Source organism: Aulonocara sp. 'chitande type north' Nkhata Bay, linkage group LG3, assembly GCF_057382095.1.
Source record: "Aulonocara sp. 'chitande type north' Nkhata Bay isolate Kocher_YH1m ecotype deep benthic linkage group LG3, A_spYH_male_GT1.1, whole genome shotgun sequence".
NCBI classification, from domain to species: Eukaryota; Metazoa; Chordata; class Actinopteri; order Cichliformes; family Cichlidae; genus Aulonocara; species Aulonocara sp. 'chitande type north' Nkhata Bay.
Genome location: NC_141346.1, coordinates 32,043,870 through 32,068,114, shown reverse-complemented (window position 1 = coordinate 32,068,114; position 24,245 = coordinate 32,043,870). Strand labels below are relative to the sequence as shown.

At 39.8% G+C, this 24,245-nt stretch overlaps 1 protein-coding gene across 1 annotated transcript; it reads right to left on the bottom strand.

Moving 5' to 3' along the window:
• Positions 1 to 6,064: 6,064 nt before the first annotated feature.
• On the bottom strand, positions 6,065 to 22,462 carry rasl11a (RAS-like, family 11, member A). Its single transcript, XM_086276640.1, has 8 exons — positions 21,772 to 22,462; positions 18,573 to 18,629; positions 18,374 to 18,456; positions 10,021 to 10,061; positions 9,808 to 9,937; positions 9,541 to 9,616; positions 8,124 to 8,200; positions 6,065 to 6,831 (listed from the first exon to the last, which is right to left on the bottom strand). Exons 1-8 carry the CDS (start codon positions 21,926 to 21,928, stop codon positions 6,685 to 6,687), a joined length of 768 nt encoding a protein of 255 aa, XP_086132766.1. The 5' UTR covers positions 21,929 to 22,462; the 3' UTR covers positions 6,065 to 6,684.
• Positions 22,463 to 24,245: the final 1,783 nt, after the last annotated feature.

Below are 24,245 nucleotides of genomic sequence, written 5' to 3'. Positions count from 1 at the left end.
TGGGTTCATTGACTGCAATGATTAGCATGGCTGGGATGACTCACCTTTGCCAAACTGAAATGTAGAAGCTGACATAAAGTAGTGGTCTCCCATAAACTGCATGTGCACATAGCCAGTGGCTGTTGACATCACTCATTAGCTTGTGGATGAAAGACTCAAGCGGATTGCTTTTACTCCTGCAATCTTATTTTTTGAAAACAGACATTATGAGCCAATGACAACATTCTCTCTTTCATTTTCTTGTCTCTAAATGGGACCATGAGGTGAAAAATTAACTTTATAGTGTATTTAATGAGAACTGACATTTGCGTTATCGTTCTCACGAAAGTGTTTACTGAGGTCATAGATCAAAAGAGCCAAGGGTTCAAAAACATGTGCCAGAGAAAAACAAACAAAAACGTTTAGTGGTCCACAAGTCAAAGTTTTTGGTTAAATTTGGATTTGCTAACTTGAACTCCTGAGAAAGTAACTTAAAATAAAGAACTTAAAATTTCAAGTTATTAAGTATTTTTGGATAATCTAAAATTTCTACTTAGGTCTGGCCAATCAGGAAATGCTTTTCCCTTTGGACTTCTACACAACCGGACTTCTGTTTGTAAGATCAGAAGTCAAACGATATTGGCCATTATGTAGTCTTCAGTTTACCTTTGTGGTTATTGCTATCTTGATTTTCTAACGGCAGGAGTGAGGATATGTAAACAAAAATGGCAGAAATAAACTGCAATAAACTAAAAATTCACACTCCTCAGAGTTGTTATGCGTTGTTAGCCTATAACCATGTTTTTCAGTGCTGTGAAGTCGGCCATTGTAGCATGGAAGACTGTTGATGTTGACTCACTTTCTGAGTCAGCCTCTAGTGGGCAGAAGAGGAACTGCAGTTCTTTGAGGTGGCTTTATTTGAGCAACTCCAGAAGCTTTGGAGAGTCATATTACATGTGTATCATATTGCCCCTTTATGCACAAAATATCACGAGCATTCAGCTACTTCCAAATATGCAGAGGAAATTATATATTTTATCAAAAAGCAAATATGGAATTTAAGCTCCAAGCAGCTTTTACTTGGTTCTAACCAGAGTGTTTGGTTTGCCATTGAGGTCAAATACAGAAGAATCTGTCAAGTTTGTCATCCTGAGTCACCAGACTAAACAGAGAGGTTGATGGGACATTTTGAACAAATCTTGCTTGTTTGTGTTCTTCAGGACATTTTCCTATTTAGGCCATAAAGGCTTATGCTGAACAGGCTCGAGGAGGATACTGAACATACAGTAACGGTTTTGGTTCTCATTTTTCAGCACATGCCCAGACTGATTCTACAACGTGTTCATGTGCCAGCAGCTGACAGTAAAGTGAAGGCCCTTTGAAAGAGCAATGTGGGAAACAGAAGGGGTAAAAGCAATGGGTACATATTGGAGAGGGGCAAAAAAAAAACCATATGTGTGGTGCTCTTTTTTTGCACAAACACATGAGAACTGTAGGAGGTTCCAGGGTGCTCTATCTTACTTGGAAAGATGGATGAGTTCCATATGCTACTGTTTCACTGACTCTTTGCTTTCTATGGACTCCAGCAAAGAAGAAATATTTGTAACTTTGCCCTAAATTTCTCTTCTGGGTTTCCGTCTCGTGTTTCTTTGCCAGCACCTCAGGCTGCCAACTCTAACCAATGCTGAACAAGACTGCACATCCACACACTTATGGTCAAACCCTGGAAATTGTGCAGTTATGGTTGCTGATGGATGGTTTGTTTTTTTTCCTTCACCCCAAGCAAAACCCAAATAACTGCTGCGATGAACATGTTTAGGCATTTTCTTGTTTGGTTAATTTGTCTGAATGTTTCTTTCCGCACGTTTTCTTGCTGCAATGAAACCAGTCAGAGGTTTATATGCGTTTATACATCGCTCAACAAAATCAGAGTAAGAAACTTCTGGTCAGTTAAGTAACAGAGGGAGTTGTTAATCATTTTCAGCTGCTTTGTTGTTAATGAAATTAACAACACTTCCACTTTTGCATTTGGTTGGGGTCATTGTCACCACTGGTAGCATGAGGTGATAGATAATGCACTCTGGTACAAAACTAGGCACACTTAAATTAATTTCTTTTTTTTAAACTCTGCTAACTATTACGAATTATGAGGTCAAATGAGCTAAATGCAGGACCAGGACAAATAAAAGGTGAGCTTGAGGTCAAAGCTCATAGTTCCAGTTAGAGTGACAAAACAAAGGAAACTCAAATCTATCAGAAATTAAAGTGCACAAAACTCATATAACATTAGCAGCAAATTTTAAGTTTTATAATGTTATAGAAGAGCTCAAAAACCTTTGTGGTTTTAGTTTACATTGTTCTCACTTTTTCATTTTTTTCCAGGTTTTCCACAAACACATCTGGGTACTTAGAGATTCTAAATAGTCCATCACATAAATGGTTGTCTGCCTCCCTGAAACAGCAACCTTGAACACACCTAAACAAAAATGCTTTTTAGCAGCCACTTCAGGCTCACTCCTTACAAAATATGAAACCTTACAGAATCACAGAAATCTTTATTTTGTATTTGTTTTTTAAATAGAGTTATCAGGCCTGAACTAAGCTATTTAAACTCACTGCTTCAGGTTTGGTGAGTGAAATTCCCATATTTCATTCTTCCAGTACTTAACACAATTATTAGAAGCTATGTTGTGAGTATGTCAAGGCTTCACAATGAAGAATTCAGAAGCAGCTGGATAAATTATTATGAAAATAGGAGGATCTAACAAATTTCCCACGTGTGGGACTAATAAAGGTTATCTTATTATGTTGGGACATTATTCTTTTTCATTTTACGTAATCCTTTTTCGCCGTTTTAAAGTTTTAGGTCAGAAATAAAAGTGCACCAGTGTTTTATTGGATTCTAAAGTTGAATTCAATTGTGCAATTCAGTTTCACTGATGTAGCACGAAATCAGCCGCTTTAGGGCACTTAAAGTAGTATGCAATTTAGACTAGAAAATATGAGTTTTACTTTTTAGATCTCTGTCATGCATCAATATGAATCTCTTTTTTTTATAAAAGAAAGGAAAGCAGCTTGGTCATTTCAGTGTTGTTTGGAGTAATAATGAAACTGTCTTGGAGGTTACAATGGGGGTCAACAGAGGCTAAAAAGCACATTTTTGTCCTGGGGGACTCCTCAGGAGGTTAATCCTGTTATGTCTTTGGCATCATCCTGTATGGCTGGTTGTATACTACATTTCCCACCCTCCATGATTCACTTTACCTTTTTTTTTTTATCAGTGGGGATTGACTCACATGGCATGCTGTTAATATAGATTCATCTGCAGAACTCAACATTTAGTAACTGTGTGGATGTTATTAAGACTTTTTCAAAAGTCTACTTAATCTCTCTCTGTGTCCTTACCCTAAAAGGAAACGGTTAGTGTAGGTTTGTTTTCTAAATCTAGCCTCGTAAATGTCACATTAACTCTCCATCAATCAAATAAACTTACAGTTAAAGGCCATGTTAGAGCAGAATACTGGCTTTGAGAGGAAAAAGGGAGGAAAACATAGAAATAGTCCATCCAGTGTCTTTAAGACAGACAAGGTGTGTGCACATCTGTCTTTGTGAGGGCCTAGAAAGTGAGAACAGACCTGGTTTTTAGGTGGTTTTAGGGTCTAAGATAGAGTAGAGCCAGGTTTTGGTGGTTACTTATCATAATAAAGGGAAAATGAGTCCATGGGTGTCCTCATAAAGACAGAATATATGTGTGTGTGTGTGTTCCTGTATATCTATCTTTGTGAGGACCGACATCTTCATTCTACTACACTTGTGAGAACCAGCAGTAACTTGTGAGGACACACAACCCGGTCCTCACATTTTTGAAGGCATTTAAAGGCATTTTTGAGGCTCAAAATGTGGTTTTAGTGTCAGGGTTACAATTAGGTTATGGTTAGGTTTAGGGTAAGGGGTTAGGCATTCATTTTTAATGGTTAGGGTTAGGGTAAGGGGCCAGGGAAAGCATTATGTCAATGAGGGTCCTCACTAAGATAGCTGAACGGGGTTGTGTGTGTGTGTGTGTGTGTGTGTGTGTGTGTGTGTGTGTGTGTGTGAGAGAGAGAGAGAGAGAGAGAGAGAGAGAGAGAGAGGTATGAAAGCTGACAATTCAAATGAAAACATGAGGAAATTAAACTTAAAGTATGAAATATGAGAAAGTCCCTTTGTTTTGTAAATGTTCCCATCACTTCAGAGGATGTTAATTTCCTGGATCATCCCAAACCTGAAACCTTAAAGTCTTCAAACTAAGGTTCACTGATTTATGTTATGGGAATTCTGTTTTGACCTCATAAAGGTCCTTGCAGTGTTACTGTGTAAACATGAGTCCCCACAGCATAAGGCATACAAACACACGCGAGCACACACACACATGCTTTTTGTCCCATCCATGGCTTCTCTGTAGCTTTCATAATCCATGAGCAACTCGGATTGATTCCGCTACTTTTAAAAAGGTCAAAGGGCAAAAAGTCACAAGTTGGGGTCAACAGACAATTTTTAAGCACATGAATGTGTGTGTGTAGTGCCGAAGGGCTGGGGTGGTGGTTCAGTGACCAACAAAGAAATTCCAGATGCTGAGGAATTTATCTTTACTGGGAATATGTTGTGTTTCAGCAAGGAGAGGTCATGAGAACAGCAGAAAGCACACACACACTCAAACACACACCACAAACAGCATCCCCACTTCCTTTTGGACCAATCCCTGAAAGCACAGACACTTTAAATCCATCAGTTCATTAACACTGTTGGGTTTTTAACCACAAACAGGATAATAAGATCAGGACTTGTGTTTCCCGCTGACTGTTATGCTCGGCGCAGTGTCTCTTGTTACCAAATAGCTGGGACTTGCCCAGAAATGCCTTCTCGTTGGGAAGGAAAAATCCTCTGGAGCAACATAAAACCCAAATAACACCTTAACCTTGTTGTTTAAAAGCAGCAGAGATGAAAAACTTTCCACACTTAGAGCCACTTAAGCATGAAGTCACACCTAGAGTTTGGATTGTGTGGACTGAGCTATAGTGGAAATGTTTACTCTGTCAAAATCACAGGCAAAGTACAGAGTCAGTGAGGTAGACTGAGTCATATTTCTTGTATTTTATATGGATATAAGTCATATGATATTTATGGCTTCACATATCTATATTAAATATCCATATAGATGATAATAAAGACAACCGTGATGACGATAATGGTGTTGGGAGTGATGGTGGTGCTGATAGTAATGCTTTAATTTATGAAAACGTTGAACTATAGAGACGTTTACAGTTGCAGATATTAAAAAGTATCAAATTAAGTTTAATACATGTGATTTTAAGACAAATCTGAACTGGCAATTCATAAGGAACCCATCTCTAATTTCATTTTTTTGTGTTGTTCAAACTCTGGACGGGACGTTAAAATTCATACTTTTCAAAAGTACATAAACTTACATATGATGCAGAATTCTTTAGTCTCTCGGGTTTTATTTTTGGTATCCATATGTATTGTTGGGCCCTTTATAAATTTACCCCCTCGTGGAAAAGAGATTTATAAATCTTTATTTACTGATGATGGACAACCTCTGCTGTTCACCTGTCCTATGAAATAAGTGTATGTTTTCTGAAATATCATGTTTTAAGATCATTTTCAGTTAATGCTAAAATGAAAATGAACTAATTTACGCCATTTTTTTTAAGTTAATAAAATGGAAAATACCCAGATTTCTTGTATATTTTAAATTTAAAAGGACAATTACAGTTTCAAGTTCAAGTAAATTAACTAAATAACAGATATTGCTTGAATACAAAACATGCTTGTGTGTTTTATTATTGACAGCATTGATCTTCCATAAATATCAGGAGTTTATTTTGTTACAAAAGGACTTCCTTCCTGTCATCAAATGCCAGCATTTGTCTCAGCTTATAGCCTTGAACGCCTGCCTCGTTGGGTCATTTCCTGTTTTAGTTCAGAACACCATGTCTCAGAGAGAAAGGAGACTCATATTTCATATATTTGGTTTCAGGAAACACTGAACTATGTCGTCATTCTCAACTGGATTGACCCCAGGATAGGAAAAAGAAACAAAACGATGTCTTTTGAGTAACATTTTATTCCCCAGTAAGTAAAAAACAAAACAAAACAATGAATATGTAACACAGTTGAGAGATGAAATAAGAGATGTTGAGTCATGTAAAACAAACCGGATAAATCTGATACGTCTTCGCTGTTTTTGGTATATTTAATTCACTTTGTTCACGATGTATTCATTGGCTTTTAACCGGAAAGAAATAAGACATAAACGTGTCAGAAAGTTCTGCTGCCTTTCATGACAAACATGCAAAGTTTCTGATACAACACAAGCTGTTTGTTTGGCCGTATCTGTCATTTCAGCTTTGGGCAGCGTCTTTGCTGTACTCGAGTCTGGAAAGAGGTCGTGTTGACCACAAGTTCCTTCCAGAAGAGCTCGCCTGCCAGAAAGGCTTTGTTTCATCCATCTGATCAGGACTCCTTGTGCTCTCGAGAAGCTTTGATCACCACACACACACCACACATGTCTTTTCATGCCAGTAATGGCTCCATATCTCCAAACATAAAACTCTTCTTGTGATTTTTTTTTTCCCTTTGGCGTTTTAGCTTTTATTTCCGCCACGTGCCCGGCTGCAGGTTGTCATTTTTCAGCCCGTACTGCACTCAGATGGTCGTGGCTGATTTGACTTTGGAGGAGAGGACCTGCCTGAACCTCCTCTTCAGCTCCTGCATGTTGGGAGATTTGGGTCTGGCCAGGTGGAGTCCTCCTCTTCTCTTCTCCCCATTCCCTCCTCCCAGTGCCCGGATCACCTGCGGGACAGAAGACAGACAGACTTGTCAAAATGTAATCACATATGAGAACAAGTCAGTTTTGCTGCAATTTAAAACTGATGCCTGCTAAACTAATTCAAGTCAGTACTGGAAGAAAATTAAGTTTGAATGAATGTTTGAAATCAAATCTGGTTTATATTCCACTGGATTCAAACAAAGGCGTAGACTATGTTCAAATATGACAGAAGTTCAAACAGGTGTCCTGTTTTAAGATGACATTTAAGGGCTTATAATAATAAAATTGTTGTAAATATGTTTGCAGTTAACAGGAAACAAAAAAAAGGAATAAAGTTAAGTCTAAAAGTCTTTATTACTAAAGCTTATCAGGGAAACACAAAGATATTAGGCACTACAGAGAAGGTTTAGACTCTGTCGGCACACTTTCAGGAAAAGTGACACTTTTGTGGAGAACTGATTGGTCAGAAGGTTATATTTGCAGTTACCACGACGATATATTCCAGCAACAGGTGGGGTAAGCCTGAAGTTACCTGGCTGAATTAATGACGTTCCTCCACAGTAAGTGTAGAGGAACAGCACGTTGGCCATATAAGCTTGATACAATGTTAGTATTGTGTTTACTGCTTATTTTCACTCCCTTCAAAGGACTATTGCTGCTCAAAACACTGAAATATTTTCATGCATTCCTCATGTGACAATTAGCAGCACCCATACAGATCTCATATCCTGCAATCTGACAACCACTCTCCCAGACTCCATCAAAATTAAGTGAGTGTGACTTATATCACCACTACCACTTCCTCCCTTGTCATGTGAAATCTCTCAAGCGTTGTCTGTATTAGGAAAAAAAAACCTCATCCAAAAAATACACCATTAAAACCAAACTTTAAACTTAATGAAAGCTGGAACTGAAAACCAAAACAATGACCTGAAAGACTCAAAAAGCTACAGAGAACCGCAGATTTACACAATGATTCAACAAGCCAGCGTTTGGGAACCTACTCTCTGCAGCGCCACAAAAGGAAGCAGAAAGTCTAAACATACCCAAAATAAAACAAACCACTTGGGCAAAAATTACTCCACTAGAAAAAACAAATATACAAACCAGTCTATTACGGGCTTTTTGTGATCCTTTCTGGACCAACACATGGTTTTTCTGTGTTTTCTGTATTTATGGGCATCAAGGGGAAATGAAATCCATTTTCACAGAAAGCAGAAAGTCCCACATAGGTGGTTGGACTCGGAATACACCGATAGCTAAGTCAAATTCTAATATTTTGGACTAACAAATATCAGCAAAAACAAAGTCCCACCTCTTGACAGAGATGTAGGAAGGCAGCATGGACTCCTTCGTGGTTTTCTCTGGCTGAGACCTCAAAGTAAACTCCTCCTGTGAGCAGAAGTAACATTCAGATTAGGGCCACTCTTATCTTTAGCACAGAAATGTAATTCATTAGATATCATGCAGTATATAGTTAAGATATATCACATACTGCATATACAGGATGGGCAACACTTACAGGTCTGAGAAGTTAAATCAATAAAGGGGTCAAGATTGTTATTCATGGTCATATTTTTATGACCATGAAATTATTTACATAAAACAAAACCTGTACTTAACAAGGTAAAGAACAGATTGGCTAAAAATAACTATAAAAAACTCTGAACTTAAACACTGAGTTTGTTTCTTAGTTTGTTAGCTTTTATTTACATTTATTCGACAGCATTTTGAGCCATTAGTTGTTATATTTCAGCTGTAGCTGCTACTTGTTTTTATAGTTTAATTAGTCCACTTTCTGTTGCCTCGTCCTGTAACCGGGTCATTGCAGCAGATTAGCAAGCAGTTTGCTAACTGTAGCATGGGAGATGGGTGGTCTCGTAGGGTGTCTTGCATTGAAATCTGCTGCAATGACCCGGTTACTGTGTTCACCAGATATCAACACAATTTCGATCCGCTCCTCACGTGTTAACCTCTTCGACATGTCAATGGCTGTGAACAAAGAGAAACTTGTAAATAACTCATGAAAGAATAAAGTTACGTTGAAACCAAGCACACCATTGTTTTTCTTGTGACATTACCAATAAGTTTGATGTGTCACATGGCCCTCTTCCTATTGAAAAAACAAAAGTTGTATCCAAGATGGCCGACTTCTAAATGGCCACCATGGTCACCACCCATCTTGAGGAGTTTGCCCCCTCACATATACTAATGTGCCACAAACAGGACTTTAATATCACCAACCATTCCCATGTTATTACGGTGTATCCATATAAATGGCCCACCCTGTAGATAGTGGAATGCAATGTTCTCGCAAAGTGATGGTGGCTGTAGCTCCAGAGGTAGAGCCGGACATTTACTAATCAGAAGGTTGGTGGTTTGATTCCGGCTGCTCCAGTCTGCATGCCAAAATATCATTGGGCAAGATATTAAACCCAGGCTGCTCTCTGATGCACTTGCGCATAGAAAAAGCATTTGTATGGATGGGTGAATAAAGCATGTTGTATGAAGTGTTCTGGTAGAGTAAAAGGAACCAGTCCATTTACCATTTAGTGGTAGGACATATTATGTGTTAAACATTTAGCCTTGTGATATATTTTATTGCTAGTAGAGGACATTTTTAAACACATTAATGCCCACAAACTGGAGTAGTCAGGCTTCTTTTTTGAAGAAATATCTCTTTTGATTAGTGGGCAAAGGTTTGGTGGTACAGAAGTAGAAGAAACTCCCACCTAATGAAGCTGCTAACGTCTCGCCTTCATCTGCAGGCACTTGTCGGGCTCGGAGCAGGTCACTTTTGTTGCCAACCTGCAGCAGATTACAGATGACACAACAGATTAGATTATAGGATTGGGGTTAGTAGGTGTCTGGTATTGTCTGGTCTGTCTTGCACTAAAGATTGAATGAACAGAAACAGAGACATTTTAAATAAAATAACTGAAAGAATATCACTAGGTTGTTGTTTTTTCCAGGTTGTTTCTAATGATCGCATAACTAACCAGTATAACCGGTATGTTTCCAGAGGGGTGTATACGTCTGACATGCTGGTACAGTGGCTGGATGGTTCTGTAGCTGTTGTGGTCTGTGATGGAGAAAACCAGCACATATCCATCTGCCCAGTAGATTGACCTGCAGGCCCAGTTATCATAGTGGAGGTTAGCATAGTGCACTGTGTTTAATTCAAATTCATATTCGTGTGTTTCCAGTCTTACCTGTTGATCTGCTCCTGACAGTACAGACCCTCGGCATCGTCCTGTAAAACACACAGTAACATTCTGTAGTTCTGCTAACAGGTACTAGAAAGGGGATCATATTCAAATCTAGAACTTAATTTGAAATTCTCCTTCACACGAAGTTCTGAATAATCAGGAACCATCGTATCTTGAAGAACTTGCAGTCCCACAACTTAGACATTCACATTACTCACTCTCTCATTACACATACATATAGGATCTTGGGGGTGGGCACGATACACGGAATCCAAGTTACCATCAGGGTGTACACCTCACCCCTGGCGTCGTTGCCCACCTCTCAATTTTAAATACACGTAGACATTGAGGGCCAGCAGGAGGGACTATGTGCTTACCTGCTGCTCTCTGGCAGGCAGCTCCATGTCCTCCTGGGTTTTAAATGCACCTTAGAACACACATGCATCAACACTACAATGAGCGGGTGGAGGGAGGTTTGGAGTCTTCTCTCACCCCCATTCTCTCCGACCTGCTGGAGCGGGGGGGCTAAGAGGAGGAGTTGGCCGTCCGACTGCGGTCTGGAGTGTGGGGCCTCCCTGCTGCTGCGGAGTCGGGGCGGTCTGCCTCTCCCCACCGCAGGGAAAAGGGTAACACCACCTGGGTCTGGGTGCAGTTCCCCCCTCCAGGGGCAAGGGTACCTAGACCCGGTTTGTAGAGTACGCTTGGGGAGTGTGATCGTGTGTACAGCGTCTCTTCATGTTTGTCTCCACGTTGGTTGAGTGTGGAGTAAGTGCATATGAGAGCATGAGGGTGGGAATGGATGTTTGTATATGTGTGTGCCTGTATTTCTGTGTCTATATGTCAGGTTGGGTGTCAGGCGCCACCTCTCTGGGGACATCTGAGGCCCTCCAAGGTTTGGAGGCCTATCTCCCCCCACCACCACTTCCCCTGCCAGTGGCGGACTCCCTCAGACATCGGTGCGTTGGTGGTTCTTTGTGTCTGGGGATGGGCGTCCAGGTACACACCGGCTCACTCCTTGGCGGCCGCTTATCGGGGCCTGGAGCCTGGGGCTCGCTCGGGCCACTTCGGAGGTGGGGTGCCCCCGGCCTCTCGGCCTGGGGCTCGGTCACTCAGGCGCAGCTGGCTGCCAGCGGAGCTCACGGGCGCGTCACTGCAACTCCCCCTGGTTCTGTTGATCTTATGTGCTGCACAATAATGTTTAATATTTAGTATTTACTGTCATATTCCCATATATCATTGTGATGTTGTTTATTCTATTACTCTTGTTCTCTTCTGCTTGTTTTCTTTTTTCTTTCTCAGCAGGTGATCCAGGTGATTGATATATGCATTTTTTTTTCTGCCCGTTCTGTTGGTTTTTGTTTTTTGCCCTTCTCCCCCGTCCCTCTTCTCAGCTGTTTCTCTTTCCCTCTTTCTTTCTCCCCTTCTTTCCCCCAGTCAAGTCTATCCCGTATTCAGTAAGTGAAAATAAAATAAACAATAAAAGGTGAATTAAATGGACCATTATGGCAAGGCTGGGATGGTCAATTTGGTAAAGTAAATCCGTTGGGCATCTTTCTTTGCCTTTAGACAATAATTCTGATGGCAAAAGAGCCAAACGGGACAGGCAAAAAAATAAATAAATAAAGTAATGTGTTGTAACCCATGTGTATTTTTGATAGCTGAAAATGGTTGGAGTATTCCCCCATCACTAAATAAATAATTGGATAAATAAAATTGAAAAACCTAAAATCTCACAGTAAATTAAGTAGGAAAATCTCAGTTTTTTTAATTTAGATTTTTCTTTATTACATAATGGAACTACTATGAAGATGTTATAGAGCTAGTGAACAGTGACGTACGTGTGTGTGTGTGTGTGTGTGTGTGTGTGTGTGTGTGTGTGTGTGTGTGTGTGTGTGTGTGTGTGTAAATTAGACTAAAGTAGACTACATCAGATACAGACAGATGCATGTGACAAAAATTCCCTTATATTTTCCTTTTATGCTGGTCTGTTAAAAGAATAGAAATCTATTGACAGTACCAGTCTACCACATCTCCATCTCCTGAGAAATCCCAGGATGAGCTGAAGTAATCCCTTTCTCTGTTGGGGCTGTCCTTGGGTTGACTCCCAGTAGGATGGTCCCACAGTTCCTCTAAGGGGAGATATCTTAAAATCATCTTAATCAAAGGCTTTAATCATCCCAGCAGTTCCTTGAACACCCTTGAGTACCTCCACGTGACAACATTGGCCAGTCAGTGTCAGTAGTCAGATGTGCATGGTCACTTTGAAAAGCCTAGGCCAAAGGTTGGCAACTTTTGCTATCAAGAGACATATTTTTGAGGAATTGCTAGAAAGAAACAAATCTGTATGGAGCCACAAAACATATTTGATCCCTACAATGAAGGTGACATAGCCTATTAAGACAAAATTAGCCTATTAACATTAGTATTAGGTGTAAATTTAATTACATGTAATTTTAATATTTTACCACATGTGATTACTCTGCAAAACAGAACTACAATAATGAAAATGATGGCACAATTGCGAGTTGCAGGAAAAAGTACCTGCTTTAGCATGTTTAAGCCTGCTTTGAAATAGAGTGGCTGTAAAGCTAGGCAGGCCACTTTGAGTCATGGCTGTGATTGCGCAAGTTAATTAGATTAAAATGACCCTGCTTTGATTAAAGCAAATAAACATATAAACAGACAAAACATTTAGCTGCATAACAGCTTGAAAATGCAACAACAACAATAAAGGCTACTTTCAATGTTGTGCAGCTAAGAAAAAAAAAAGAAAAGAAAAGAAAGAGAAGAAAGAGAAGAAAAAAAAAGAAAAAAAAGAAGAACTTGCAGTACCACGCAATCCTAGAGTAATAGAGAACTTCGCGCTCTAAGACTGCAGGCTTACTTCTCGTTGCTAGAGTTTCTATAAGTAGAATGGGAGGCAGTGGCTTTGTCTTTCAGTCTCCCCTACTGTGCATTTAGTTTTGCTGCTATAGATCCAGATTTCCCATCATAGACTGCTCCTTCAAGCCCCTTTTTTCCATTTGTCATTATTGCATGGCCTAAGTTTTGTATGTTTATGTTATCTCTCTTTTCTAATTTTATTCTTCAAATTCAAATTCAAATTCTATTTGTCACGTACACAGTCATACACAGTACGATATGCAGTGAAATGCTTACACAACTGCTCGTGACCTTAAAAAAAAAAACAAAATTTAAAAAAAAGAAAAAGGAAAAGGCTATGAATAAGATAGGAAATAAATATGAAAAATTAAAAAGGGTAAATTTTACTAGGAAGGAATAAAATATAAATTAAGGTTAAAAATGAAATAACTGTACAACACAAATTAGAATGAAGGGTAAATTTAACTGGGAAAGAATAAGATAAAATATATAAATTAAAGTTGAAAATAAAATAACTGTACAACAAAATACACAATATAGAACTATATAAGAATATATGAAGAAATATAAATAAATATATACACAATAACAGCAGCTGTACAAGTATTAACTGGAAATGAAGAATGTAGTGACCAGTGTTGTGCAATCCACATTATGTCTTGTGCAGTGCAAATATGCTTAAAGTGATTTAAGTGATGAAGTGATAACAAAGTCCAGAATGTCCAGTGTGTGTGTAAGAACTATATGTGTACTGGAACAGTGGCGCGGCTGCCCCTCTGTTGGTCTTCCATGGTCTCTTGTGTTCTGGGGGCCTCTGGATGTCTGGAGTTTTGATCTCCTCCATACCTGCTTCACACCCTGGAGGACGGGGCTGTGGCCCCCCCACACTCCCTAGCAGATCATTACATGGAGAAACCTTTGGAATGCAAGCATGCTGATCCACACAGGTATGCACACATGGGTATTCACAGACGCGGACTAAAGCTTTCTTGGCTGCTGCCTCAAAGCACACTGTGCGCTGTCTATCTTGCGTGCTGCACAATATCGTTTATTATTTAGTAAATATTGATATCTATGACTAGCTAGTTTATTGTGATGGTGCTTTGTTTTCTCTATTATTATGTTGCTCTTTGTTGTTTGCTGTCTCCTCTGTTTGTTTTTTTTTTGTTTGTTTTTTTTTTTTTTTTCTCCATACAGGTGACCCAGGAGTTCTTTTTTTTTTCTCTCTCTTCCCCCCCCTTCTCACCGTCTCTTCTCCCCTTTGGTTTTCTTTCTTTCTCTCCCCCTCTTTCTCTCATTCATTCCCCCTGTCCTATTTATTAAAAAAAAAAAAAAAAAAAAAAAAAAAAAAATGACAAAGGATGAACTGAAGCTCTGCCATCACGTAATGTTGCATACTGCTGTTTCTGATGTCATTTGGAAAGAAAAAAAAAAAAAAAAAAAAAAAAGAACTGTATGTGTGGGTCAATACTGTGTGGTGGTGTGATTGAGAGACCGTATCGCCTGTGGGAAGAAGCTCCTCCTCAGTCTCTCTGTGTTGGTCTTCAGGGAGCGGAATCGCTTTCCTGACCTCAACAGAGAGAACAGTCTGTTGTTGGGATGGCTGAGGTCCTTCACGATCTTCCTGGCCTTGGTCCAGCACCGCCTGCTGTAGATTGAGTGCAGGTCAGGGAGCTCGGAGCGGATGGTGCGCTCAGCTGATCGCACAACCCTCTGTAGAGCTTGTCTGTCCTGCATGGTGCTGTTCCCGAACCAGGTTAAGATGTTTCCCGTCAGGATGCTCTCTATGGTGCACGAGTAAAAGTTCCTGAGCACCTTGGAGGGCAGTTGGAAGTCTCTCAAGCGTCTGAGGTGGTAGAGACGCTGTCGGGCCTTTTTCACCACGGTGTTGATGTGACAGGACCATGACAGGTCCTGCGTGATGTGAACTCCGAGGTATTTGAAGCTGTCCACTCTCTCCACTGGGCACTCGTTGATGACAGGGGTCTGGTAGTTCCTCTCCTGCTTAGTGCTGAAGTCCACTATCAGCTCCTTTGTCTTACTGACGTTTAGAAGGAGGTTGTTCCTCTGGCACCAGTTCTCCAGATTCCTAATCTCCTTCAGGTAGGCCGTCTCGTTGTTATCAGAGATCAGGCCCACCACGACGGTGTCGTCAGCAAACTTGATGATGGTGGTGGAGCTGGTAGTGGCCACACAGTCATATGTGTACAAAGAGTACAGCAGGGGGCTCAGAACACACCCCTGGGGGGCTCCAGTGCTGAGAGTGGTGGAGGCTGAGACATGTCCGCCCATCCTTACTGCCTGTGGTCTGCCATTTAGGAAGTTGGAGATCCACTGACACATAGATGAGCTGAGTCCCAGATGCTCCAGCTTGGTGGTGAGTGTGGAGGGAATTATGGTGTTAAATGCAGAGCTGTAGTCTATGAAGAGCATTTTAACATAATTCCCCCTTCTAGTGTCCAAGTGAGTGAGTGATGTGTGGAGGAGATGAGAGATGGCATCGTCTGTGGAACGATTTGGACGGTAAGCAAACTGTAGTGGGTCCAGTGTGTCTGGTAGTGAAGAAATGATGAAGTCTCTGACCAGGCGTTCAAAACACTTCATCACTACTGAGGTGAGGGCTACAGGGCGATAGTCATTGAGAGAAGCAGGGTGGGGTTTCTTCGGGACAGGAACAATGATGGACTCTTTGAAGCATGTGGGGATCACCGACTGAGATAAAGAGATGTTGAATATCTCAGTGAACACAGGAGCTAGCTGGTATGCACAGTCTCTGAGGATACGACCTGGGATGCCGTCTGGTCCTGCTGCTTCTATACAGATACAGCCTCAAAAATATGCACTCACCCCCATTAATACTTGGTTAAAGGTCTCTAGCAAGTTGTATGTCAACCAGACACTTTTTGTCATCATCAACAAATTTGTGGCATAACTCTCTGGATTTCTGACCAATCTTCTTGGTAGAATTCGTAGAGTTCAGTTAAATTGGTTGGTTTGATGGCACAGACGCGGCTTTTAAGCATAATCCACAAAAATTGGTTTAGGTTGAGCTGTTGCAAGGCTGTTCCAGAAGTTTAATGCTAGCCTGCTTCATCCATCAAAACAAATTTTGATGTCTGTTTGGAATCATTGTTCTGCTCAGAGAATGAATTATATCCAAGTTTCAACCATCCAGTTGTTGATTTGTAATGAAGTTGAAGAACTTGGCGGTAGTCCTCCTCCGTTGTTATTTAATTTACTTTGTACAATGTCTCAGTACCATTGGTATTTGGGCAGCTGCAAATTTGTCCATGGCGATGTAAAACTCACTTGACTAAGGAGAGTGATGTTTGTGTTCCAGCAGTTCATGCCAGCCTTCATGGTCCCTCGTTTTTTTTCTGAACATCTGAACTAGTTTCCTGTCATTTGAGGATGATTGTTTGGATCTTTTTCCAGACCCTGGCAAAGTGTTGACACATCCAAATAACTTGTACTTATGTACAGTTGTTTGAATTGATGATCCTGGAATCTACAGTTGTTTAGAAATGGCTCCAAGAGACCTTCCCAACCTGTGAAAATCTATAATTCTTCTTAGATCTTGCTTGAACTCTCTCGTTGTTCTGACTGTTGCTCAGTCCAATGAGTGCTGTCAAACAAATCCTTTTTATGCTGACAAAGGGAAACAACTAGTTGTAGTCAATCATCACTAACAACAAGTTAAAAGGCCTTTGTCTTGTGAAGTTAGTCACATGAATGTTTGTATATATTTGAGAATGTGTGGTTCAGAGAAAGTCTACAATAAATTCAGATTTGTACACCTAGTTCTTGTTGTTTAAAGTCATTAAAAGACCAAAGTTACAGTGACATTCTTGCGTATGCTCATGATGACTGGATTTCTGAACACAACTGTAGGTGCTGCAGAATTGCATGCAACACGTCAGACCAAAAACAAAAAAATCATGCCCAACACAAACGAATATAACTATTTCACACCTGTGATGTTATGATTGTTTAAAACCCATCCATGATGATTTTCCTGTTCAAAGTGGCCAAGCACATAGTAATTGTACTAGAACATTCATTTCCATGACTAATCCCTCATTGTGGACATGTGCCAGCTGTTTCTGACTTTGAACTCAATACATCAGACCACCCAATTTATTTTCTTATCTGAACTCTACCTACAAATTTACCAAGCAAAGTGTGTTTCCATTATTTGCTTTTTAAACACCACATTTTAGAAAACACCCAATTAAAGGTTACGAAAAAGCCCTTAACTGCTTGACCTCGACACACACATTCAACACTCATGCTTCTCTCACACGTCAGTTATTTCTGTCTAATCTCTGAGAGGTGGTCCGACCTGCCAGGAGAGACCTCCTTGCCCTGTTATCTCCCCCCGTGTAGGAAATGAGCAGCTCTGAAGGTTGGTTTTGTAAACAGGCCGTTGAGCAGGATAAGCTGTGTGGCACGTTGCACTCATTAAACTCATCATGTGTGAGGAGATTGTATTTGAAGTACTTCCTCATACTTCAATACTTTCCTAAAATGGCTTTGAGATAGCTTTTTTTTTTTTTTTTTTTTTTTTTTTTAAATGGGAATATTTGGGGACTTTGGGGAGTACGAATTTTACTAAATTAGGCAATGATGCAAGAAAGAGATATCCCTTTGGAACTTTTTAACCCCACAAATTAAAGCTAGCACAGTATCAGATTTTCACATCCAAATTATCACAGTCAAGGAAGTTCACAACGGCATATTATTGTTATATCTACAGGATATTAAAAAAAAAAAAAAAACGAAGGAAAAGAACAAATGTCAGTCGTGTTATTGGCAAATGAATCTAGAACTATGTGCACAGAGGCGGGTAACTCTAATCGTAATGGTACAAAAGCTTAGAAATAAAACAACACACTTTTAGGATATAATTGTATGTGCATCATCATCATCAGCTTTTTTCTGATTTGTTCCCCTTTATAAAACATTTGAAGAGAAGGTAGGCGAGGCTTTTGTACCTGAGATAGCCAAACAGTGGCCTCGGTAGCACGTGGAAGAACGATACACAGCCACAGCAGCCTCCCACCTCATAATCATGATAAGTGACAATAATTACGAACTAATCAATAACAGGTCTCAGTTAAAGCCAGTGCCCTAATTTCCTGATGGTGGCTTACTTATCTCCTATATTTCTGACCCCATCAAGCTAACTCTAACTGATCTATGATCATTTATATTCTCAGTGCTTCCTTGTGGTGTGGTTAAAGGACATTTTGACACAAGATCTGAACAAAGATGTTTGCAGCAGTTTCCCAAAATATTCTTTTTTTTTTTCAATTTTAACATCTAGAAATAGTTTGAATAACTTTCTAAATCAAGTCTGAAACCTGTCATATCAGCCGTCTGTATGTTTCAGTTATATTTTGGTACTTTCATGCAGTTAGCATAATGCAAGCTAATCTCCAGGATGACGACATGGCTACAGCCCCCTGTTTACCTGGAGAGCGACACAGGGTGTATCCTGGATCTGAAGCGACACTTCCTCACCCTCCAGCGTGACCTTTCGGGAGTAGAGTGCCCCTGCAGACACAGAGATTGAGGCGGATTGATGAATGGATCAACTTTTTTTTCTATAACAGTGGACTTTTACAGAGGGAACTCAGTCAGTGAGTACAGTCAGATGTGCAGAAACTCACCTGTGTTTGCTTCATAATCACCAATGAACCTCTTGGTCAGAAACCTAACAATCAAAGCTAAAAAGAAACAAAAAGAAAAATTAGAGATGCAAAAGAAGAATAAAAAGTAACAAGAATGAGCACAGAGTTTGTAGGGCAGAATCCAAACCTCTGTTACAGAAAAATCAAATGCCCTGCAGTAACCTTCTGATCTATTTAACACTTTCCCCGAGCACTGCTACATAAGTTTGATTTTCAAGACTTTAGTATCTAAACAAAAGAGTCCAAAAGTCTCAAGGGAGAAATGATTCACCAATACTCAGAATTTGAATCATCTTCTATTGGTAAATGATTGCCTCATCCACCTCTGGGTGTTTGGATTCTGAACACTGTTTTTCTAACTTTCAGTCTTTTGGGAGTGGGAGTTTGGCTTAATATATCTATTTGGATACCACCCCATTCACTCCATCAAAGGAGAGGTTTATCTTTCTGTAGGCTACCAACAGATGATACCATGAATAATACATATAAAAAGGTCACTGGAGTGATTCAGTGACTGGATTTAAAACAATAAAGGACTCACAACAGATATAAGCAACATAATAATGGTCCACATGCCTCAAGAGATAACTTGTAGCTTCATATTAACAACTATTGTTCTTATTTCAGATAAAGGCATGAAATTAAAGGACCAATACTAATCAAAAGGTTCAAACTGAAAGCTTTATTAGTTTGTGTGTGCATTGATGCTTTGCTCAGAGAAACTGAAAAAAGAAAAAAAAAAGTGCAGAGGTCCATCTCAGAGTCCAACATTTATGCCAACTGAGGCATGTAAAGTATTGACAGTACAATTAGAAAAAGACTGAACGAGTACGGACGGTTTGGAAGGGTTAAAGGAAGAAAGTGTCTTCTCTCTAAAAAGAACGTGGCAGCACGGCTTTGGCTTGCAAAGTTTCTTCAGAAAACCAAAAACAAAGTCCTTTGGACAGGCGAGATCAAAGTTTAGGTGTTTGACCATAATGCACAGAACCACGTCTGGAGAAAGCCAAACACAGCATATCAGCACAAACATCCCATTACAGCTGTCAAGTGCGATGATTTGCGCTTGTTTTGCAGCCACAAGACCACTGAGTAAATCATGACTCCTCTGTATACCAAAGGGTCAAATGTGAGGACATCTGGTCCACAGCTAAAGCTTGGGCAAAATTAGGTCACGCAACAGCAAATCTACAACAGAATGGCTGAAAAAGAAAATAAAGCAAAGTCCAGACCTCAACCTGGCAGAAATGCTGTGATGAGACCTTAAGAGAGCTGTGCATGAACGAATCCTTGCAGAGAAGAGTCAGTCACAATTCTTCCAGTTGGAGAAATAAAGTCAACAAACAATAACTTTGTGTTATTGCTGCTAAATGCTACAAGCTATTAAATCATGCAGTCTACTTTTTTTTCCACAGGCATGCAGAAACTCCTATGAAACTGTTTTTCACACGACTGCATTTGTATTAATGCATGTGTGAGTTTGTTCTTCTACACCCAGTGCTGCCATAACCATGTAAAAACTTCTTCGACTTCTAGAGCATCCATGTGCTGTCTGATAAAAGGTTAAATGAATAGGCTGCAGTATAAACTTTAACTACATTTTGATATTTTAAAAAACATTGAAAGTATTGAGCCATGAGCCATTGGAGCACCCACAAATCCTGGTTCCTATATTTCCCATAATGCAACCATTGCATCTTACATTACGCCTTTTGTGTCAGGTAAAATGTTTTTGTCTTTTAACACCACAACTGTGGTTCATGACACCGATGCATCATAAAAGTGCAAGTCATAAACTCAAGTTAAGGCTCCCTTGGTGATATCACAGCGGCATCATTAGGGTGCATCATGTGGGCCACAACTACTTTGAATGTTTACTACTAACTGATGAACTGATCATTTCTGTGGGAATCTTTTAGCTCTTCCTTTGCTTTCTGCAGCCTTCTCGCTCTCATGTTCCAATCTGAGCTTTATTATAACTGTAGCTCAGTCTCTTACCTCCAGTGAGATAAATGAGCCTCTTGTACTAAAGCTTACTCTCTGCTGCTCCCCTGGCTGATCTGTTTAGTCTGTTACTGAGAGCCAGTGCTGCACTTTCTGACTGCAGGGCATCAAATGTATTTTGAGAAGCCGCCGTATGCTTAAAGATTCCTGAAATCTAAAATAAAACAATCGAACAGAAGCTGCCATTTATAGTCTTTCCTTTCCTCTTGTTGGATACTTTTATTCTGAAGGGTCCCACTCAGGTAGTTACATTATAGCAATAAGTAGCTACATTTACTTATAAGACTATACTCAATGCCAATATTAAGCTGTTTTGATAGGTTACTTGGAGTGGATAAGATATCCAAATTACTCCCCATTTTTGACTTTTCAAAATAAGAGTTTGAACGCAGAACCAAGCACTACTTCCTAAAATATATTTTACATTTTTTTAAACTAATCTTAAAATAAATAGATAAACATGGCTTCATTAACTGATGCAAATGAATAAATACATCGATAGTGGTATATATATTTTCTGTGTTTATTTTGATTACGCCCTCTGTTAATTCCATTAACATGCCAGGCAATGCAAATGAATATTAGAGTGTGTGCCTAAATCTGGCACACACATATTTCTCCATATAATGGGTTCTTATGTTAATTAGTACCTCATGCACTTTTAACATAAAAATAAAAATACATTTGCCTAGCATGCACTAAAATCTTTGCTGCTCATCAGTTGTTTTTGTCCAAAATGCTTGAGTAAAGTTATCAGTGCATGGCTTTTAATTGTCAATAAATACTTTTTGATTCGTATAGTTTCTGTGAAATTATTTAGATACTTCAACTACAACTTGATATACTCATTAAGAGCCGTTAAAGTGGACGGAAACGAGTTAAATTGATCATGTAAACAATGGGATTTGTCGCCCCCTGGCAATCATTACCGGTATGCATTTTCGGCAGGCATTTGCAAATATTTCTACCTTAATTAATCAGGATATTTTAATTAGAACGGACCATGCAGGATTGTTCATAGTCGTCATGTTAAAATCCAAGCCACAGTTTTCCCAGAGTAGTTCCCCACAACGCGTCAAATCAGCTTTAGTTCCCGTGCAAAACTTCCCGCATTCATTTGAATCCTAATTTCACAATTCAACCTGTATAACCCCCCCCCCTCCATTCCTCCCCGTACCGGTTTTCCCGACGTTGCTCGCTCCCAGCACCACAATCTTCACCGTCTTGTTGGGCACGCAGTCCAGCAGGGGGTACTCCGGTATGGGGACCAGCAGAAAGTTGCCAGACCCGCTGCTGTTCATGGTTCCCGGTGCAGGGTCGCCAGTCAGCCGCATTTAGCTCCCCTCTGCCCTCTGCTCAGCCCTGCTCTCACTAGAAAAATAAAAAACAAATCCCTGGACCCAGAGAGGGGAAAAATTACTCCAGCGCGCACATAATATCTCTGTAGAGAGGACACCGGACCTCCTGAGGTAGCCTGTGGATTATTCACGCTTCTAGCAGCTTTAAACGTGTTGTGAAATTATCATAGAAAAACTATTTTATCCGGGAAAAAAAATCCAAATTATCTTCCAAGTATCCCAGTTCAAAGTTTTCCTCCACTGAGTGAAAAGCTTCGTGGATCCTTTTCACTCACTTCACAAACAGGCATCCCTGCCCTCTTTTGACGCCTGAAACAAATAAAAAAGAGAAAAGGATTCCGATCCGCAGCGATTCCAGATGCCTCTGACTGAGAGCAGAAAGAGGCAGAGAGGGAGGGATGTAGACTTTGAACCGTCCCCTATAATATTCCCGTGAGACCGGTCTAAATCGAGCTCCACTTCCCGGTCTGGAATCAGACATCCTGAAGCTTCTGGGAGCTGATAAAACACGTGATTAGTAAGTAACGAAGCTGCAAAACAAACACGCAGAGCAAGACGAGGCCCTGTGAGCCAAATACTAATATTAATAATAAAAATGTCTCCTTAGCTCATTCACACGTTCTGTGCTTTCATTGTGTTGGAAGACCATTTCTGTATTAATCACGTGACCTTTCCAAGGAGATTTTATTTTTTAACATTTTTGATTTGCACAGATAGACAGATTCAGTTGTAGAACAAAGTTTTGATCGGCATTTTCTCCATTTTAAAAATGTTATGTATTCATTTATTCATGAGAATTTTTAAGCCCTCTACTGTTCACCTGTTTGTTCTTCCATCTTCCCAGAGACTTTATTTTTGCCATTGTTTGCCATATATTTTATCTTCATAGTTGAGTCCAAAATCAAAACCCACTTGCCACCAAGGTGTTACTAATAAACAAATAACCGAGTGAAATGTTTTCTAGGAACCCAAACAAAAAATGTAAAATGTAAAAGTTTTGTAAAAGACATTTTATCAGGTTTAAAACTCATGTAAATACAGCAAAAAGTCAAGAGTTTATCTTAAAATTATTGTAATTTCGGTTCACACCCCTGTCGTAGATTAAAAAAACCATTTTAATACATTTTTGATTGTTAAAGATAGTCGCCATCACATTGAACACTCATTCAGTTTCACACAAGACTTTCAGAAGCTTTTAAAAATGTAAAAATGTACTTTGCCCAACTTTACAATGGTTACACGTGTTTATTTTGTTTGTAATTTCAATATTTCTTTTTAAATCTTTGCGTAAATATACAATTGACGTGATTATTTAAGCTATTAAAAATGCAATAGCTAAGAAAAAGGCTTTTACGATTGTCTGTTTAAAATAGATGTAATACTTTTATTTATAGATTAAGACATAACTGTGACAAATAACTACTCAGAACCACAGAAATGTTTTAATAATATTTTTGATTTTGAAAAGGGTTGAAAATAAGTGCTCGTATTAGATGCTAGCAGTGGAATGTAATGAAAGGCATTTTATTTCATTTTAAACAAAAAACAACCCACACGCTTTTTATTCCTCCAGCGGTTCTGACACAGGAAGCACCGCCCGCCAAATACAGCCTCATGCACAGAATCCAACTAACTTCAGTCCGTCTGAGTTGTGAGCAATGGCGTGTCCAGCGGGGTGGCCTGGGGGGGCACAGGCCACCCCCCAAACCAGACTGGCCACCCCAGGTGCCACCCCAAAGGCAAAACAATAAAATTCAATCAAATATCCGATTATGTTTTCACGGTGACGCTCAGATATCCGAGTGTAAGTGAATGCAGCATCGCTTCTGCGCTATGCGCATCACGTTAGCAAAGGTAGGAGAGCCAAGCCGAAAGACGGCACCGCAGGAAACAATTTTTCGGTGAAAGAAAATGAGGACAGAATAAATGTCCCGGTAAGTAATATCAAGTTTGGTGAGTTTAGTAAACTTTGGTGAAATTAGAATACCAAGGAAAAAAATAACACTTAAAGAATTATTGCAGCTGTGGAATATTTCAGACAGTATGCTACTGAGGGCAGCTAACATAAGAGTTATGAGTTATAAGATATAATCTAAGTCGTAACATTGCTGTATGGAGCTGCAGATTTGGTTGCAGGTTAACATAGCTGGACTGGCCATCGGGCATACCGGGCATCTGCCCCGTGACTTATTTTTTATTTTTTTTGTAATGGCATGAACAATGAGAGGTGGTGGATTGGCCAGATGCAGGTCGATGTGTAGAAATAACTCCGTTGTTTGGTGGTGGCTATGAC

What these genes read in the sequence shown, in the direction of transcription:
- rasl11a (XM_086276640.1), bottom strand. Translation starts at nt 21,928, where the DNA reads ATGCGGCTGACTGGCGACCCTGCACCGGGAACCATGAACAGCAGCGGG. An exon ending in GAAACATACCGGTTATACTG is followed by an intron (nt 9,617 to 9,807) that starts GTTAGTTATGCG and finishes AATCTGCTGCAG; the next exon opens with GTTGGCAACAAAAGTGACCT. An exon ending in TCCTACATCTCTGTCAAGAG is followed by an intron (nt 6,832 to 8,123) that starts GTGGGACTTTGT and finishes TCTGTCCCGCAG; the next exon opens with GTGATCCGGGCACTGGGAGG.